Source organism: Ambystoma mexicanum, chromosome 11 (genome assembly GCF_040938575.1).
Source record: "Ambystoma mexicanum isolate Mex_15411 chromosome 11, UKY_AmexF1_1, whole genome shotgun sequence".
Classification (NCBI taxonomy): Eukaryota; Metazoa; Chordata; class Amphibia; order Caudata; family Ambystomatidae; genus Ambystoma; species Ambystoma mexicanum.
In genome coordinates, this window is record NC_090934.1 from 971,396,973 (window position 1) to 971,417,425 (window position 20,453).

The 20,453-nt window shown below is 51.5% G+C and overlaps 1 protein-coding gene across 5 annotated transcripts in view; it reads right to left on the minus strand.

Annotated features, from left to right (window-relative positions):
• CPT1A (carnitine palmitoyltransferase 1A) overlaps positions 1–20,453 on the minus strand; it is a 634,145-nt gene that overhangs the window by 427,218 nt on the left and 186,474 nt on the right. For all 5 annotated transcript variants that reach the window (XM_069624124.1, XM_069624123.1, XM_069624122.1 and 2 more), the window contains exon 5: positions 1,455–1,556. In XM_069624124.1, coding sequence (XP_069480225.1) covers positions 1,455–1,556 — 102 coding nt within the window. The remainder of the gene's footprint in view (positions 1–1,454; positions 1,557–20,453) is intronic.

Below are 20,453 nucleotides of genomic sequence, written 5' to 3' on the forward strand. Positions count from 1 at the left end.
TTTTTCACAGATGAGGCCTGTCCCTACAATAAAGGCAGCCTTGTGGGTAGGGGGTTAAGAGTTGAGTAGGAGAAGCCAGACAGCAATGTGTTGCCCTTGTGATGTTTTAACAAGCATGTGTTATAGATCAAAGGTTGTTCATTATGGGTAATGTATACCCGAGGGTGGGAAGGAAGTGGAAAGTATGTCATACCTTTAATATCTTTGCAAGATAAAATACTAAATATCTAGAAACCTGAAGATGGACGAGTGAGTAAAAGTAAAGCAGACAGAATTCATTCTGGGATTGGCATCTAACACCATTGATTACCTCTTTAATTGCATTACAATTGGGTACATTGAAGGCATCCTGGACTGGGTGCCTCAGCATGATCTGAGGCAATGGGCCAGATTTTGAGTCAGGCGGTAGCCGTGCCGGTAAAAACGGAGTCCATTTTTTTCTGCCACCCGGCAATGGGAAATTACCGGGGTATTACAGAACCAGCGGCCCCGGTAATTGCCCATCGCCGGGCACCTGAAAATATTACTCCTCATTCGAGTCACATTGGACTCAATGGGAATGGGGAGGACGGATGCACCAGCACCATAAAGGATTGGTCCGGTGCATCCGTCAAGGTCTGAGAGCGGGTGCCGTTCCGGCCACCAGGTCAGACCGCTGGCAGATTTGCTAGTTTGCCAGTCTGGAGACAACGGTACTGGCAAGGTTACCGGTACCATTGTTTCCAGACCAGCAACCTTATAATGAGGCCCAATGTATGTATGATGGATATGATAGAAGGAGAAGGCAAGGGAGAGGGAAAAAGAAGTAGGAGGTGAAGGAAGAGGAGGGCAAAGAGTAGGGTTATTGTGTTGAAGGCTAATAGGTCGAGGAAGACAAATAGACAGATGAGACCAGTCGGGAAAACTTTAAAGCCCAATTAACAACCTTTATTGTTACAGTTTTTACATTGTAGAAGCCAAACTGATAACACTAGACGTGTAAGGTGGCCAGTGTAATCTGGGACTTGAATGGCTACTGTTTTTCTAGAGTTTTGCTGAGGAATTGTCAACGTGGCAAAGTGTGTGTGGGCGGTGGGGGGGGAGAGTGTGCGTTCATGTTTTTCCCTCACTAAAATGGGGCAGAGGGTGTAATTGACTTTGTATAGGAGAGCGCCTGTGTCTGGGGTTGGGTTAGACACAAGGAGCACAGAGCCTTTTGAAGAATATTGAGCAAGGTTTTCCAGAGCGAACTAGCAGTGATTTGGGTACGCTTAGGCTCCCCTCTGGCTGTGGTTTTTCAGCCATATGAAAAGTGAATGTAAATGGTCGGTCCAAGCTTTTTTGTGGGAGGTGTAATAAACTCTACAAATAATTTTCAAAAGAGTCTTTCATTGCTTTACATTGAATTCATATACATTTCATTGACGTAGCAAACAAGCAGCGTAATATATCACATCATTGAATAGCATACCCACCCTGTGCACGGTGTCCTTCACTGCAGGAACAGGCAGGTGCGGCAGGGAAGTCTGAAAACTGTACAGCATTGGTTTTCGCCCTGAGAAAACCTTAACCATTGTCTGCAAAAAACAAATATCATAAAATTAGTCGATTAAGGTTTCCGCAATATATATTGCTGTGCCTGAAAATTCTGTTGCATAAGGCTGTGTTTTGTAGTATTGATATAAAGACAGCATCACATTTCAAAGGTAATGTGCATTTCTCTCCAGCTCAACACAACTGTCCCAGTAGCAATATAAACAGGCTTTGAGTGGCACCTCTGCAGCTCAGGAGGTCCTTCTTTAGAGCTGTTATCCGGCACTCTAAAAGAGAATGCAGAGGGGTTGCATGGGAGAGGTTGCAATGTTAGTTTGGAGGTTGTCTGTAGAGATTACCTTACTAAACAATCCATGTGCCAAGATCTTGAACATCTGGTCCAGTCCCCATTGAGCAAGTCACACAGGAGAATAGTAATGGAAACAAGTGGAGAAAACAGAGAGAAGACGCAAGAACCATTAGCATCCAGTTACCGCCATGCTATATGGGGCTGTCTTAGTGATGGCATTGGAAAGGGGTCAAGATGTCTGCATTTGGGTGCCCACATAGGGGATACTACCTCTGGCCTGTAGGTAACGCTCGACACCGCTGTAAAGAGATCCAAAGTGTGGGTGGTAGAGCAGAAATGCAGCTCTATGTGAAAATATCCAAACAAAAATATCAAACGAAAAAAACACTGAATCTGAAAATACTGGATAATTTTTTTCTTTTACCCCACTTCAAAATAATTATTTATATATATATATATATATATATATATATATATATATATATATATATATATATATATATATATACACATATATATATATACACATATATATATATGGTGGGGGGAGATCCTCCCCTGCAGCTCTCCCACACTTCTGCATATTTATTATCAACTTAACCCCCACATTTATATGTAGTGAAATGGGGCTTTAAAGAATTCAACATTGTCGGATTCACAGTGATTATCTGCGATATTTTGTAGTAATACCGATTTGACAAGACTTTAAAATTCAGTGGGACCAGGAAGGATTAATAGTTTGAGATTATGCAAAGAAATGTGTAAGCATGTGTGAGCAGGTGTTGAGATGGATTTCTAAAATCAGCCCTGGAGGGAGGATTTTGGGAGGCCACCAGATGTATGGTAACCAGGGAAAACACTGAAAAGTTAGCCAAACCCCAATCAAGATAAGGTAGATTGAGCAAGGTTTAGTGTCAGGAAAATTATAAATTACTCACTGTAGTGACTAACGTACTCTTAGTCCATTGTCCCCTTTCCTCCATACTGTATGGGCGTCCCTTCCAAGGGACGGGAGACAGAACCCCCCCCCCACCAGAAATAACCCTCCTCCCCTTCAAATCTAGAGGCATGCAGGGCTCGGCCAAAGGAGCATGCACTGCCCCCGACTCCGCCCTCCGGCACCACACCTCAGTCCCCATTGTCGCGTCGACAATAGATTTACCATAGCTAATGACACCAGTATTATTAGGGGGGAGGTTGGTGGGACGTATGGAGGAAAGGGGACTATGGACTAAGAGTACGTTAGGCTGGAAGGCGTAGGCCTTCATGCCGGTCCACTGGAGGTGAAATACATCACACAGAGAGCCCAAGGCCCTGACCCTGGCAGGATCCGAACTGGGGACACTTCCTGTTGTGCCAGGTGGCAAAGAGATCCACTTGGGGGTGACCCACCTGTTGAAGATCTCCTGAATAATGAGGTTGTTTAGCTGTCACTCGTAATTGTCCGCTCCCACCCTGCTGAGCCTGTCCACCTCCAGGTTGGATTCCCCAGGGAGGTGGACTGCCTAGAGGTAAATGTTTTCCAGGGCCCATTCCCACATACTTATCGCCAGTCTGCACAAAGGAGGGGATCTGGTGCCTCCCTGCTTGTTGACATAGTGCATGCTGGTCGAGTGGTCTGTCTGGATGAGGCAAACCTTTCCCCTAAGAAGTGGTAGGAATGCTCTGAGCACTAGCCAGATGGCGTTCAGCTCCAGCCAATTGATGTGGTATTCCTGCTCCTGCCGAGTCCAGGTGACCTGGACCGAGAGATCGTCCAGGGTGGCTCCCCAGCCCTCGAGCGAGGAGTCTGGTTATGGTGGCCTGCAGAGAGGGTGGCCGAAAGGGCTTGCCCGTCCTTAGGTTGCAGTCCATGGACCACCATGTAGGTCCGGGTGGAGAGATGGAGGAACGTTGATGATTTCGGATTGCGAGCCCTGTTCCTGATTCCATGAAGTGCAGCTGGATCCTTCTCATCCGTAGTCTCGTGTGCGGCATGGCTAACAGGACTGCCACCAGTAGTACCACCATGCTGAGGTCCCCGCTCTGCTGAGAAAGTGGGTGGTGGCCCTCTTAATGGCCGATATTTTGTCCTCCAACAGGAAAACCCGCTCGGAGCATGTGTCCCAAATGAGTCCCCGGAATGTCAGAGTGCATAGGCTGCAGCTGTAACTTCTTGAGGTTGAGCGAGAAGCCTAGGTCGTGCAGTGTTTTTCATAAGGACATGGGAAGAGTAGAGAACTGCTTCCGGAGATGTAGCCCTAACGAGCCAATCGTCGAGGTATGGGTAGGTGTGGAGGCCCTGCACTCCGAGGAGGGCCGCCACAGCGTTCATGAGTCTGGTAAAGACCCTGGGGGCCGAGTTGAGGCCAAATGGGAGGACTTTGTATTGGAAATGGTAGCCCATGATCCTGAACCGTAGGAAAGAACGATGGGGCTTCCAAATCGGGATATGTAGGTATGCATCCTTCAGGTCTAGGGAGCACATCCAGTCTCCCTTGTCCAATGTTTCGCTATAAAAGCTGGGGTAACCATCTTGAATTTTTGCAGGGGTAGTAAGAAGTTGAGGGTGGAAAGGTCCAGCACAACTCTCAGGCCCACCTGGTGGTTCTTCTGAATGGAGAAAATCCTGGAGAAGAAGCCAAAGCCTTGCCGGGAGGCTGGGACTTCCTCCACTGCCTGGCTCTCTAAGCGACCAGATCTCAACCAAAGGAGTTGCTGTCCCAACCTGTGGGAGTGGAGGGGAGGAGAGGCTGGGATAGGAAGGCGGTACCCGTGGATACTATGGAGAGGATCCAAGGGTCCGCGGAATTCTGGCGCCAGAATCTTTGAAGGAGAGCAAGCCTGCCCCCCCACAGGAGACACGTGGACCTGAAGGTGCGTGTCATGCCTTCTTTCCCTCGGAGGCTGAGAAGGGGGACTGGAAATAGCCCTTACTCCCCCCCCCTCCTTTTTGTTGTTTGCACCGGTTCTGAGACAGCAAGCAGTCCGGCTGCCTAGATCTGCATTCCAGGAAGCCGAGGAACTCTCCCACATGTACGACCCTTTTCCGAGCGCTGCTGAGATTGGGTGTACAACTTGGGCTTAGTCTTTGTAAGAATGGATAAAGACTTCACTGTTTGTGAGCTGTTCTTCTTGTCCAGCTCTACGAAGAAATTCCCCCCCCCCCACTCGAACAGTAGATCTAGAATGCGCTCCTGGACATCCGGGTTGAATTTCGTTGCCCGGAGCCAGGCTGTTCTCATGTCCGTGGAAATACAGATGGCACGGCCTTAGGTATCGATATGAGCCACTATGGATTACATGAGGTCATGCGCCACGAGCTTAGCTTCCGCTAGCCCCACCTTAAAGCGTGATTGGCACTGGGTGGGGAGTTCCGGGAGGAAGACTGCAATTTCCCGCCATAATCGTTGGTTGGCGGAAGCCAGTATGGCATCTGGGTTGGCCTGATGCAGGTGCAAGGAGGCGTTGGAGTAGATCTTCTTGCCATACGCCTCCAAGATCTTCTCCTTGCCTAGCAGCGCCGCAGAGGAGGCGGAGGACGACTGAGGCTTGGAGTAAAGTGATGCAGCAGCGATCACCAAGGAATGTGCCAGAGGATGGGTCGAGGGCAAGAGTGTATCCCCCTCCATTTGCCTGTACTTGGCGTCCAGGCGTTGGTTGACCTGCTGGACCGAGTGGGTCTTGAGCCAACCTTTCTGGGCCAGGAAGACCACATCAGTTTGCAGTGGAATCTCTGTGTTGGCAGAGGGGAATCTCCTGAAGACTTCAGCCAGAACCCCCTCTGCCAGCTGTTCGACCTCAGGTTGGGGGAGGCCCAGGTACTGTTACGCTCACCTGGTATCCACGGGGATGCCACCCAACCAGCTGGTCATTGATGCCCTTCCCAATGGTTCCCTGGTGGTCTCAGTGTCGAGGGAGTTCCGCCTGGTTGCCGGAATCGGTGGGCTCTCCGTCCTGCTCTCTGGGCAGGGGTGCGTTCGGCGCTGGCGGTCCAGTTACTTCACAGACTGCGGCCCTTGTAGTGTCTTTCAGGTAGGTCTTATTGCGATTGATGGCGTCGTAATTCTTCCATGCCTTTTGTCTGTTCTAATGTCTCTTTTTATCTCCTCTAGGAGCGCGGAGTCTCCGCTGGGAGAACGGGATGTGCTGGTTCTCACCGGGAGATGATGGCGAGCTATAGCGCTATGATGCGGTGAGGAGGCGCTTTGCGTAGCGCAGCGATGCCTTGTCCTCACTGACCTGTGCTTTTCTCTTTTCGTAGGTCGCGGAGAGTACCCAGCACAGATGGAGTTTCCGGAGCAGTGCCGGTGGAAAAGCAACCAGCCAGGTAAGTCTTTAAGCGCTTTTATGGTTCTAATGTCTCTGGTACCTCCGTTAATGATGTCTTTCTCCTTTCCTCAGGTCACTTCGATCCGGGCGGCAAACTCCTCCAACAGAGCTGCCCAGGAGCTGCAAGCAGAGAAGGATGAAGATTGCAGGTAAGATTCTGCTGCCAACGATGTTCTTTGTTTTCTGCAGGTCCGGAATTCGCCAGGTTCGAGAGAAAGCTGGACACGGTGAGTGTCACGTTGCTAGAAGCAAAGTAACACGAAGCATGTGGTCTTGTTCGGGTGTGGTTTAAATAGCCACTGTAAAGTAGTTCAGGTAAAGTAGTCCGCAGGCCAACAAACCCAAAACACTAGACCGCATAGCTTGGTTCTAGGAACACAGCTATGTGGATGCCTCCATGTTGGCTGAAAACCTAAATAAAGTAGTCCCTTAAGCCTTTCCTAACTGATGAGCCTGGCACCAAAGGCGCCAGGACTGGCACCAAGAGGGCCTGAAGAGTGGATGCCCGGCCTTATTAATGATCCGAGCCCTGATTCCACCTGGCCAATGGGCTTTCCAGTGGGGATCAGGGCTGAGGGTCGTGACAGTACTCAGCTAGGCCAGCAAGACATTCGTGGAAGGCCCTTGCTGAGGATGACATGTCCAGATCCTCCTCCTCGTCTGTATCCTGCGGATCTGGAGGATCTTGTGGAGGAGGAGTAGATGGCGCCAGAGGCTGGGGTGTTCGGACTGCAGCCGGAGGCTGAGGAGGCAGTAAAGGTTGCAGAGTTAGCTGTGGAGCCGGAGGAGGCAGCTACACCTGGGCCAGGGGGCCCGATGGAGGTGTCTGTGGTGCCTTAGCATGGCGGGGAGGACTTCCCTGACTGTGTACTTGAAAATACCCATCTGAGGAGACCTCATGAGGTCGAGGAATTTCTTGAATAGCACCTCCTCACTGGCCAAAGAGGTGGCAGGGGGTACCGACGGGGTAGCGGGGTACTGCTGGAGCTGCTGCATTCCCTGTCCATATGGAGGCAAAGGACAGTTGCCCTGCGCAAAAGAAGGGTAGACTGTAGGCCACGTACCTGGTTGAGGCCAGTCCCACCTTGACACTAGTTTTTCACCGAATTCATGGAATGGTGTCGGACGGGTGCCCCTTTCTAGTGCGGCAGGCATTTTTTTGAGCTGCCTGCCATGTGTCTGCAACGTGTTGCTCAGCCCGCTGTGCCTGGCCTCGTCCAAGACTCTTGCGTGTGGATCACGAGGCCTACCCTGCTCCTCGGGCCTCGGCCCGGTAGGTGTGACACCCTCGACCCAGGGGTCGGTAGAGCTGCATTTAGGTGCCCCCTCGGATGTATTGCTGTTAGTAGGGTGTAGCCCCTCGGCCATTGTGCCGGTAAAAGGGCGTAGCCCCTCGGGTGTAGACCCGGTACAAGGACCTTCCGGTCCCTCAACACTGTGCCCTGGAGGATCTGAGGACCCCTCGACCCGAAGGCCAGTTGCTGTAGCAGCCTCGGTGCACGTGCCAGTAGAAGGACCTGGCCGGTCCCTCCCACGCGGGAGAGTTCCTGGGAAGGAGTCTCCCTTGCAGGGTGCGCTGGAAAATATCGGCCCTACCTTGGGCCTGGTTCGATGCTTCACAAAGTTCTTGAGATCCTCTGGAGGCGACCTCTGGAAGATTTCCCTCCACCTGGCTAGTCCGTTCTTCAGCGTCTTCGAGGACAGCGAGTCACACGCCGAACATGATTGCCAACCGTGGTCTGAGCCAAGGCAATGTAGGCAGAGGGCGTGGGGGTCTGAAGTTGGGAAGAGCCCGTTGCAGGATGAACACCTGCTGAACCCTGTAGAAGTCGACATGCGCCAGGGAGGAGCGTGACGCCTGAGGACAGAGTACCTGAATGATAGAAAAGCCAAAAAAGACAAAGAATTACATGGCGGAAGCCAAACCCAGGAACGCTGATGATCTCGGCCTGTTCCCGTCGACGTGGAAAAGGGGACTGGGGTGTGGCGCTGGAGGGCAGAGTCGGGCCAGCACATGCTCCCTGGGCCGCGCCTCTTGATTTGAAGGGGAGGAGGGTTTTTCCTGGTGTGGGGGATTCCATCCCCCGTCCCTTGGAAGGGGCGACCATACAGTATGGAGGATAGGGGACGGGACTTAAGTAAGTGGGAGCATGGTCTAGAGCTACAATGAGTTCACACATAGCAACACCATTTACTCAGGTTAGACAGTAAGTATGAACACAAATACAGTTTTTTAGGCATTTACACAGTAGGCATATAAAAATCATAAGTAAGCATTGTAACACAAAAATCAGATATAAAATATACACATTCGGCATTTGGAAAATAGAATTGCATGTGAATTACCAAATGCAAGGAAAATAGGCAAAACCAATACAAGAAAAATGAGACGATATTGGGCCTTCTGCCCAAATGTCATAAGCCAATGTATAGCTTCTTCAGGTAAGGTTATTCAGAAATGATGCAGTGGGCTGTGTTAAGGAAGATTTCTCCATTAGCAACTTTCCCTCCATAGTTTCCATGTACTCCCAATCGTTTTGCTTGCCATTTTGAGGGCAAGTAAAGCCTGGCAAGTAAAGCCTTCAGCTTCACTTCCGCTTTGTAAGGGTGCAGAAGTAGACGCGGTACACAAAAATGGCATGCTTGTTGGCATAACCTTTTATTCAATAGAAAAATAAGAACCCCACATGTGCCTATAACTAAGAGGGGTTTCCCAGCCTCAGATAAAACAAAGGATGATGTCAACACGTCCTTCAAAATCGAGTAGACCAATGTCCTGTGACCCAAACCCATTTTCCAACCCTTGAAATTCAAAAGAAACTATAAAATATGTAACACCCTGTTTCCAGAAGAGTGGCTCCCTCCTTCTTGATGGTTTTCGGCAGTTCGAAAATGGTTGGGGAATATCCTCCTTCCCCTAGCCCTTATTAGGTTTTCCGGTATTGTTCCACACAGATGGGGAGGGGTCTCCATTTGCCAGGCCTTCTCAGGAGATTCTTTATAGTTCAACAAAGGTGTGGGAAATGCTTCCCTTCCCCAAGCCTTTTTTAGGCTCTCCATCATGAGGTCTTGATTTTTACCGGAGGATATAGCTTCCTGCCTCTTGTCTTCTCTTGACGTTAGGCAAAGAATCTCTATCTCTTCCCCTGGTCCTCTCTTGACTCTTTTTAAAGGTTACTTCTCTTTTCCTTCTGTACTCTTCTGACTTTTACCAAAGGATATCGCTCGATCCATTTGGTCTTCTCTTTATGTCGGCCCCAGACTCCTTTCTCAGATTTATAGTGTCTCTTAATCAGGCCCGGTTCACTATCCTTGCATCCACAGCTCTACAATTCTCTCAACATATGTGTCTGAGACGCTTTCTCAGGTCCGGGTCACTATCCTGCCAGGCTTTGCCTTGGATGTACAATTCTTCAATCCTCTCAAAATATGGGTCCCAGACCCTTTGGTCTCTTCAAAGGTCAAGACAGTGGTGCTCAGTCTCCTACATGGTTTACCATCAATGTGGGTTTTTTAGGACATGCCAGATTTATTGCATACTGTAGAGTAGGGATAGATTTCTCGTTTTCTTTTAGATAGGTGGCGCATCACGTCTTCCTAGGTACAGCCCCCCTGATAGGGATAGAACACCTTTTGGCAGTTTCCACTCCTAGCCCCTCCCAGCTCCACTCCAGGAGGTTTCACTCCTGCCTGAATTCTGCAATACCCCAGAGGTTTCAAAGAGCGCATTCCCTCCCAACCTATGTTGGGAATAGGGCTCTAGCAAATAGAGGAGTGATATTATTCCCAAAGGAAGGGAACAGTAGCTGCATTAAAGAGCAATCCGCCGGAATGAGTCAGCCAGCCAAGCGGAGGAAAGACACATTTCTATTGGCTGGTACATCTTCAATTTGATACTTTGTCCGTACAGATATTTTATTAGGGCGCCCTCCATTCACCCAACTCAGAGTAGGCGGGTCTCTTAGCTTTTCGGACATTCCAAACAGGGCACTTCATTGACTTCTAGAATCCCAGTCATCTTACTGGCTAGAAGTTAGGGATGGACTGATTTCAGCAGCAATGGGGGTTATATGAGGCACTGGGAAAGGCAAGAGGAGTGACCAGCATAATTAGCATGTACAAAGGGTTAAAGCATATATTTATTTATTTTGGCATTTGTAAAGCGTGCTAAACCCGAAGGCATCAAGGCGCTGGATCCAGTTACAGAAAAAAGAAAACTTACAATAGATGCATAAAGCTGGTTACATTGAGATATAAAGTGACACATATAGTGATGTGGTTGATTGGGTAACAGTTTGCAAAGGTGGTTGGCCACAGTGACTTAAAGGTTGCCTCTAGGTTGCAGATCCAAAGCAAAGAGACAAGTTTTAGGTAGGCATCACTGGACGGTCTGCAGCCAGACATCTGTGGGCTTTAAATATGTTATTAAAAAACATAAATTGCTGCAACATACCAGGCCTACCAGTTTTTCCTTTCATATCTATGAGTGTGAGACACAAGTAAACATGCGAGTGTGAGGAACCATTTAGAAAACAAGGATAGTTGCAGAATAGGCCATCTCTACACAAACAGGTCCACATGGCAGGGCAAGGAGATACAGGGCCAGTGAAAGAAACACAAATGATGGCAGTGAGATCAGCATCCAAAGGGCTAGTATGAGGTTGTGCATTCCTCTTAACAGGTGAAAAGCATTAAAGGGCTCACCTTGACCAACATCCAACTACATGGGGCAGTGGTGGGATGTCTGCATTCCAAGCTGCGATACTGGCGGGAGACCTAGAAGGTTGTACAAACTGGACCAAAGAGGCTACACAGGGGGAAACAGGAATTGGAAGCGTCCCGTCTGGTGGAAAAGGCACCTGGGGCCAGGTGAAGCCCCACAAAACCAAGCGTGAAAGGCCATGCTCAACGAAGAGTCCAACCGAGGGCTCGGGGGTGACAGAGAGGACCTACTGAGGAGCCACCATGCCAAGCACCCCAACCGACCAAGAGGGAAAGGCAAGACAAAGTGGGCAGCGGTAACCATAGTAGGACTTCTCTTGACAACACAGGACCAGGATTCAATAAGGAAGGTTCAGAGGGTGACACCCAGGATCTGGAAGTTATATGACAGAATATACCTCTGCAACTCTACCTGTCTTTCCAACTCACAGTTCTAATACATTACTTCAGCTAACCTGGATTAGAACATGGAGACTGTGTGGTCTCATGGTTTTTGGTTCCAGCCACCGCTCTCTCACTTTATGGAGGTCCGGCTGTATGAGCGAAATCTCAGATCCCATTTCTACAATTTTCTATTCCAGAGCCATCCACGAGTCCTTTATAGCAGCCAATAACGTGTGTGCCAAGACAGTAGATTCTTGCAGAACAGGAGATGTAGTGATCCGTGAAACACTGCCATCAGCTCTATAGAATTAAATTCATGTTTACCTACTTGTGGGTCCATAATTATTTTCCAGTGGTCTTAGCTATGCAAATGACTGCTCCTACAGTTGTAAGCTCCATACGTTGCACAGAACCTACCCGGCATCGCCATCTCAGGGCCGTGTTGACCATGCCTCAGTAGGAGGGTTCAAGAAGAAACACCAATTATACCTCTGTCCAGAATTAGCACACAAACAAAATCGGTTCCTGCAAAAGCAAACCCCAAAAGGCCTTCCCCTGCTGCTGAGCCAAATGGTATAGTATCTGGTAGGGAATTGCAGCCATAATGCAGGCTCACTCATTTTGTCAAGCATAAACAGTCTCCATTCCATTGGACCATGACGAGGGCTTGCTTAACAAAGCACAGCAACAGCTCGCTGTAGAGAGCCAAGAGCCACCAAAAACACAGAAGCCACTCAGCTTATACTACCTCACCACAGATCCAAAGTCCAGTCACCTGCCTCCTATCCCAATGCTACTGTCCAGTGCAAAGAGCACTGTTCCTGTGGGGCACCTCTTTCCCACCCCAGACTCCCAATGTAGTGCACCTGTGAAGCAAGCAGTTTACTCATTGATATTATTGGGTTTCCGTGTGTTTGGGATGCAGTAGAAGCATGCCTGCCATGGCACACTGCGCAGTTCCTGCCTCCGCTGTCCAAAACACAGTTGCATTCGCGTTCCAGGGAAATCTATCCCTCCAGTTCTGCTCTGCCAGGAGACCTCCGCGCATGTAGGTCAGGATTACAGAATCCAAAAGCCTCGAGTAGAAAACCACATTCCACCACTAGCACCGCAATTCTAACCCATATCTCATTTGCAGCAAACACATCTCAGGGAGAGAGGGGGAGAAGAATAGCACTCACCTGCAGATTTTGAATTCATTTCTCCTTAAGATTACCGTGGGTCGATGAAGGCCACCAGGGGGCGCGCAGGCAATGGCTGCCTGATCGTGCTGCTCCCGCCGTAGCAGGGCAGTATTAGGGGATTGAGCCCCCCCCTGAAAACCCCCAGGCGGACCCAGCAAGACGGAGGGGCGCGAGGAAACTTCCGGGCACCCAACGAGCGAAGGAGCGACGCTCGCGGCACCCGGGAAACGCGAGAACGAGACTCGCAGTGCCAGGCGGGGACGCGGCCGCATTGGGCCTCGGCAGCCATGGCGCCGAAGAAGTGAAGAAGAGCTCCAGTGAAGCCGCGCGGACACAGAGGGCTCCCTCCTCTCCCGCCCTCCTTGACCGATCCCTCGATCCTGTCGAGCACTTGGTCCCGCGATCGGGGGCCAGGACGGATCGCGGGGCCTGGCCTGATCCATGCTACGGACCCGCGCCCCTCCCCCACCCCTGTCCCCGCGACTCGTCGACGGGAAGAAACCAGCGTTGGGAGGACCCGCGCTGGTGATCCCTCTGGAGAGGTGCGGGAGCCCTGCGGCCCCTTGAACTGGCCCCGAAGCTCCGGGGCCTAGACAGTGGGGGCGAACCTCAGAGCACTGGGCGGGACGCCCCCAGCCGGATAGCTGGCCCCACGCCACAACGGAAAGAGCCCGGGCCAGGTGAAGTTCTACTGGGCGGGCGAGGTGGTCCTCGTCCGCGCGCCGTGAAGGAGGAAGGCCCGGGGTGGGAAGATCCATTTGGGACAGGCAAGTGTGGTGCCCCCCACCGGATTGAGCCCGGGGCCCCGCCGCCCCCACGAGGAGAGCCCGAGCAGTCCCGTATGGTCCCCGGGAGCGAGGACCCTGCCAGGCCTTGGGGACGAAGGTGAAGTGAATTGGGGGGTGGAGTCCACGTATCCTGTGGCCCATAAAGAACAGTCTGCCCTGACCAGTGGCAACCTAAATGGACTGCGGCCCCTTCAGCCCGGGTGTGTGGCCCCCCGCCTGGAGATGGTGGGGCGTGTGCCCGCCTGGTGAAAACCCCCTGTAGCAGCACACGACAGCAGGGGAGGGGCGCACCTCGTCCGGGGGCCCCCTCCCCACCCGTCTTTACGACCCCGATCTGAGGGCCCCAGGAAGGAAACCACTGGCTGAACCAGGGGAGGGGGGGGGGAGCCCGATGGACTGGCGGCAAACCTTACAGGAATTCCGCTTTCAGGAGATGGCGTCCAGCAAGAGAAGCCCAAGCCCCACCAAAGGACGCACAGTCAGAGACCCTAGGACCCCCCACGTCTGCCATGGAAAGAGGCTTCGCCTCCATATTACAGGAGATCAGGGACATACGATCTGACATTGCCCAGAAATTTGAAAAAAAAAATAGATCAAAGAGTGGATAAGGTCGAAGACAGACTGTTGCAGGTTGTGACCAACCAAACATCATCGACATCTCTAGAGGTGGATCTAGGGCTGAGGATAGCGGCCCTGGAGAAAAGGGAGGAGGAAAGGTCAAGGCAGATGGGCGACTTTGAAAACAGGGAAAGGAGGAACAATCTCAGAATTTTTGGGGTACCGGAACAGGAAAGGGAAACTGAGAGAGACATTACCCGCACGGTGAGAGACATCATCACCATCCTCTTTGCTGAAGAAATGACTACGGAACCCACGTTCGATAGAGTGCACAGGGCTGGGGGTAGAGCGGGGGGCCGCCGGTCTATCTTGGTCCGGTTCCACTATTACTCTGAAAAAACAAAGGTGTTGGAGGAAGCCAGGAAGGCTCGGGAGATCACCTACAACAACGCCCAGATTTCAATGTACCAAGATCTCTCCGCCTACACCCTGGCCAAACGCAGGATGTGTCGCCCACTAACACTCCTGCTGAAGGAAAAGGGGGTCCGCTACCGTTGGGGCTATCCCTTTCTTTTGACCTTTGAGTACATGGGCCAGCGGTCAACTCTGACCACGGAAGACGACATACGAGGAGCCATCCAGGACTACGTTGTGGACTCGAATCCCAGGAGGGCCCCGTCGGGGCCGGGGAGGGATACCCCGGGGAGCCCGGGCCCGTCGAAAGACAGGAGATGAAAAACTGGCGCGAGGAAATACAGGAAAATGAATACCCCATCGCCAGTTAAGGAGGGGGAGCGGAACGATTCCGAGGATTGAGGTCTGGGGAAACCCACCGAGTCATGTGGGGTGCACAGAAAAGTCAGCTGATTCACCGTTGATAGCGTCCCTACGAACAGCAAGTATGGGGGAGTCATGAGGGGGACGGCAAGGAGGGAGGGGGGGGCTCACAGAAACACGCTTTCCACAGAATGCCCGGATGCAGCGGGTACTCTGGTGGTTCGGCCAGTAGCCAGGGATGGCAGAACTATTTGGCCGGACGCCGGGGAAGGGGGGGGGGGGGAAACACGAAGTTGGGGTAGTTCAGTTACGGTTTGGGGAAGGGGGGGCAGTTGGGGTCTTGTTCTAGGCCCACCCGGAGGGAAGGGGAGGGGGGAGCCGGGGAACGAAAAGTCGAACCAAGGGAGCACGCTAGGAAGAGCATGTTGAGAACGTTGACAGAGAGGAAATTCTAGATTATGTCTAACAGTCTGCCCCCCCTGGGTGTGGGCTCCCTAAATGTACGGGGCTTAAATACCCCCACGAAGAGATCCCTGGTCTGCAGGGAATTTAGAAGGGCCACCTCGACTTTCTCTTTGTGCAAGAGACTCATTGGCCACGGGGTAATGAGCCCAAAATGCGGGGAGGAGGAATAGGGGAGGTCTTCAGTGCTTCCCATAAAGGCAAAAAGAGAGGGGTTGCCATCTTAGTATCGAGGAATGCAGGCTTCGAGAACGAGGCCATGCTGAAAGACCCAGAGGGCCGCTATCTGATGGTGCCGGGGTACCTTCAAGGGGCCCCGCTCACCCTGGCTGTTATCTATGCCCCAAATGAAGGCCAAACCCAAGCACTTTGTTCATGGTTCGGTGGTGGTGGGGGGGGGGGGAGGGGGACTTCAACATGGTCCTGGACCCAACCGGGACAGAAAACGCACAGGTCCACAGCCCTCCAGGGCGTCAGATGGGACCATGGCGCGTAACTTCCAAAGGGTTAATCTAGACTTGGGACTGATGGACACGATCCCGATCCCCAGAATGAACACCACCCCCCTTTCACATATTATTCAACCATTCATGCGTCGTTCTCCAGGATAGACTATCTTGGTGGACGAGATCCTGCACCCATTCACCTCAGGCCATAGGGTTGACCCCGTCCCCTGGTCCGACCACGACCTGGCCCGAGTCACGATAGCAAGGGGAGGATTAAGCGAACGCAGGGGGAGGTGGAAGTGCAACGACTCCCTGTTAAAGGATGAGGTACTAGCTCAGGAAGTTCTCGAGGCCATCACAGATTTTTTCAAACTTAACGATAATGGGGAGGTAGGTTTGCATACCCTATGGGATGCCTTTAAGGCTACCCTACGAGGAGTCCTGATCAAAATGGGAGCCCAGAAAAAGAGGGAGAGGGAGGCCCAGGAAAGACTACTGAGGGAGAAAATAGCCCAACTCCAACCGGGGGGGCTCCCCACAGTCCCCTTGGATCGAGGCCAGGTGGCCGCCCTGGAGGACTACAGACTCCAGCTGAAAGACCTCCTCCTCCACCAGACAGAGAGAAGCCTTCAATTGGTCAAACAAAAGTACTACGAAAAAGGGGACAGGGCGGACAGGATTTTAGCTTGGAAGTTGAGGGAGGTACAGAGAAGCAGATTAGTGAAAGCAGTAAAGAACGAGGTGGGGGAGGTAGGTTACGACACATCCCACATTGGGGAGGCCTTCCGCCGATACTATAAGAAACTATATTCGTCTGAATTCAACGGGAGGGAGGCGGAGATTGAGGGGTTCCTGAACTCGATACAGATCCCGGCCCTGTCCAGGGAGATGGCAGAGGGGTTGGAGGCCCCGGTGACAGAGGAGGAAGTGGAGCGCATGGTCAGAGGCATGAAAGAGGGCACTTCCCTCGGCGAGGACGGCTACTCGGTCTATTTTTATAAGAGGTTTTGCTCGACCCTATCCCCCTACTTGGTTAAGGTATTCAATGCGGTGCTGAAAGGGGGATCCCTCCCGGACTCCATGATGGATTCAATTATAGTGGTGCTCCCCAAAGACGGTAGGGACCCCTCGGAGTGCTCCCCCTACCGCCCAATTTCTTTGCTGAATACCGATGTAAAGATCCTGGCTAAGGTGATCGGGGGGGCAAATGGAGGGGATCCTGCCGAAGCTGGTCCACGGAGACCAGGTGGGGTTCATTAGTGAGAGACAGGGCTCTGACAATATCCGAAAAACCATAGACTTGTTCCACTACGCCCAGGTGTCGGACCTAGACGCGTGCGTCCTGTCGCTCGACTCCGAAAAGGCATTCGACAGGGTGGAGTGGAGATTCATGGAACTCACCCTCCAGAAAATGGGCTTTGGGTCACACATCATGGGTTGGGTGGCGGCGCTATATAGGGCCCCAAAGACCAGGGTCCAGGTGAATGGCAGGCTGTCAGAGCCTTTCCCCCTCTCGCGGGGAACGCGGCAGGGGTGTCCGCTCTCCCCCCTCATCTATGTCCTCACCATGGAACCCCTGGCCATAGCGGTCAGAGCACACCCAGACATCAAGGGGATCCGGAGAGGCGAAGTAGAATTTAAACTCTCCCTGTTTGCGGATGATATTCTGGCCTACCTGGTGGACCCGGGATCCTCGCCCCCGCCCCCTCATGTCCCTGATGGCTGCATATGGTCGCCTCTCGGGTCTCAAGATCAATGCCTCTAAATCAGTCCTGCTCCCCATGAGAACGAGGGACCTGGCCCTGGGACCCCTGATCAGCCTGGGAGGGATAAACGTAGGGAAGGCTTCCATCCGATACCTGGGCGTCCTCCTCACCCGGGACCTCTCCATCCTCGCCCCAGCTAACTACGACCTCGTAATGGCAAGGGTCACTGCGGATCCAAGGAGATGGGGGTCAATGATCCTGTCCTGGTACGGCCGCATGACGGCTGTGAAGATGAACATACTCACCGCTTACTATATCTCTTCACCGCCCTCCCAACCTGTGTTCCCGACCAAACCTTCAGGGTCCTCCAGAATGCGGTGCATGAGTTTATATGGCAGGGTAGGACCCCGAGGACTGCAAGAGCGATCCTGACCTTACCGAGGGAGGAGGGAGGGTTCGGGTTGCCGGACCTCCAACTCTACTTCCGCGCTGCCCAGTTGCGCGTACTTCTTGAACATATGTAGGAGGGGATGGATACATACTGGACGTACTTGGAGGACATGGACGCCCACCCGCTTAAGGTCAGGGACCTTCTGTGGGCCCCAAGCAAGTTCATTCCGAACAGACTAAAATCACACCCAATGTTGGGAGTCCTCTGGTCGATCTGGCGGGAAAGCCCCCAGACGGCACACCTAATGTCATGGCCGTCACCGATGTCATCGCTCTGGGGTCACCCCCTCAGATTGGGAAGCAGGGGGTTCCGCAACGCTCAGTCCTGGTCCGATTCGGGGATGGAATGGGCGGGGCAAATGTTCAAGGAGGGGCAATTCCGGCCCTATGAGGAAATGAGAAACCCTGGGGCAGGGGTCCCTCTCCATATTTGAATATCTCCGCTTGAAGGGAATTTTATTCGACCAATCCTGGGGCCAGAACTTGAAAAGACAGTTGACCCCCTTTGAAAAACTTGTGGACACAGCGACCTCCAGGAAGGGGGCGGTATCAGGGATGTATAGAATACTGAACACTGTCAACCTGGGGGAGAGGAGGAGGTTCTGTACCTTCTGGAATGATTTGGCGGGGGAGGAGATCTCCGAGGATGCCTGGGCAAGGATATTTAAGATAGCTTTCCATGGGAACTTATTTACAGCGGACATGAAACACAATTTCAAGATCTTGCAGGGGTGGCACAGGGATCCTGCGAAGTTGGCGAAAATGTTCACGGGAGTGTCCCCCGCATGTCCAAGGGGATGTGACCAGGTCGGTACAAGAGGTCACATGTGGTGGCACTGCCCGAAAGTCCAGGCATATTGGGAGGAGGTACGGGGCTGGATCGCTGAAGTTACTGAGGAACTACTCCCCCAGAAGCCCCTGACAATGTTGCTGGGCCTCCCCCCCCAGAGGACACAGACATAGCCAGATACCCAAGGATGTGGGAAACCATGCTGAGGGGGGGAGGGTGGCCCTGGCACAGAAATGGAAGAGCCCGGAGACCCCATAGAAGGAGGTCTGGTTGAAAAAGGTTAAGAACATGTTTCTGATGGACAAACTAACGGCAATGATGAACGAGTTGGGCACATTCCAAGCGAACTGGTTCGGGGTACAGCAGACCTGGGGATGGGACGTTCACTGACCCATGAGGAGGAAAGAAGGAGGGATCGGGTGCCCACGGCCTGGGGAATGGTGGACGATGTACAGCCACAAACGTAGTCAACATTCAAGCTCTTTCTCAAGCTCCGGACATATAGAGCTTCCACAGCGTCTCCCCAAATAAGGAGACCCATCTGGGTCCAAGTTTCTTGGGGGGTAGGGTCCGTTTGGGGTGGGTGTGTTGGGCAAGCCATTTGTACATTTTATTGAAATTGCTTTGAGCCCGTTTGTTAGATTATAAAAAATGCTAATAAAATAAAGTTTAAAAAAAAAAAAAGATTACCGTGGGTCTTTGCTCACTCCGGGTGCATAGTGCCTGTGGTAGAGAGTCACTCACAACTGTAGGAATTTCAATTATTTGGGCAGTTTAGCCCTCGAGAAACACCACAATCAGTGCCAAATCAGTTCCTCAGTCACCAACATCAATAGGGATCCTCCGTGCATTGTAGGATTGTCATGAATTGCATGGAGGAAGCAATGACATGTTCCGGTGGTTGTCCACGCCCCCTTAGACTAACATTGTGACAATTCCAGCATTAGGGCGGGTATGCAGTCCCACCAATAAGCAGCAAGCTTTATTCCAAGTGAGAAATAACAGACCTGGTTGGGGGGTTAAAGTAGGGGGAGTGGGGGGGGCGACTGGCATTGAGACTTATCTAGAGTCAGCTAGATAGAACTTTGGACAACAGGACTAAAGTAAGGATCACAGGCCTGTGACCAGACAAATGCCATAAATAAACCAGTTGACTTCAACTGAGGCTTGTGAAAGCAATAAATGCCTACTATGACTACATACAAGTTCTTACCTGCAACAGTACCGAAGAAATAGAACTGTAATCTTGTGTGGACGTCCCTTTATTCGAACCATTAGGTTGCAACACTGTTTTTCTGTAAGCCTCCTCACTTTGTACACATTACCAGTCCGTACATGCACCACCATTCATATGTACATTTCTTATCAGCATGTCCTAGATGAGAAGCACCATAACTCATGTCCTTGTAGTAGTGCGAGATTTGCACCCCTCTATCAATATTTTGATTACTTACGCACCACCTTGTGCATATAAATGTCAGTGGAAATCCAATTCCAAGAACACACTCGAAGGACAAACTTGTCTACCTACTACTTTAAATAATAATCTTTTTTGCTTCAAACTTTACCACCACGGTCAATCGTCGTCCTGACAAAGGTGGTCATGGTAAACCTTGGGGGAGAACACAGGCCTTCTGAGAGGTCTCCAACAGGATGACCACCATGCGGATGAGCAGACTAGCTTTCATTTGACACACGTGAATCTTCTTCTAACATCAAGCATCTGCCCATGCAGGGTTAAAGGATTACAAACGGTTTTAAGATCTAGGGAGAAGATTTAAGGCGAATCATAGACCACAGGTTAACGGTTGCTAGCAGTGCACCAGACTGGCATCTAGGTAGTGTCAAATAAGGAAGTCATGGTGGCAGAAATGCACAGCCACTGCCAGCAGACACTTGTAAATAATGTTTGGCAGCCCTACAGATAAACGGTGTATTGGCCACTTTTACTCCCTACAAATAGGCAAATACTCCCAAAAAATAAAAATGGGGAGTAAAAAATACTCCAAACAAACAATGGAAATGGACACATAGGAGCCCGTTCTCTGGCTTT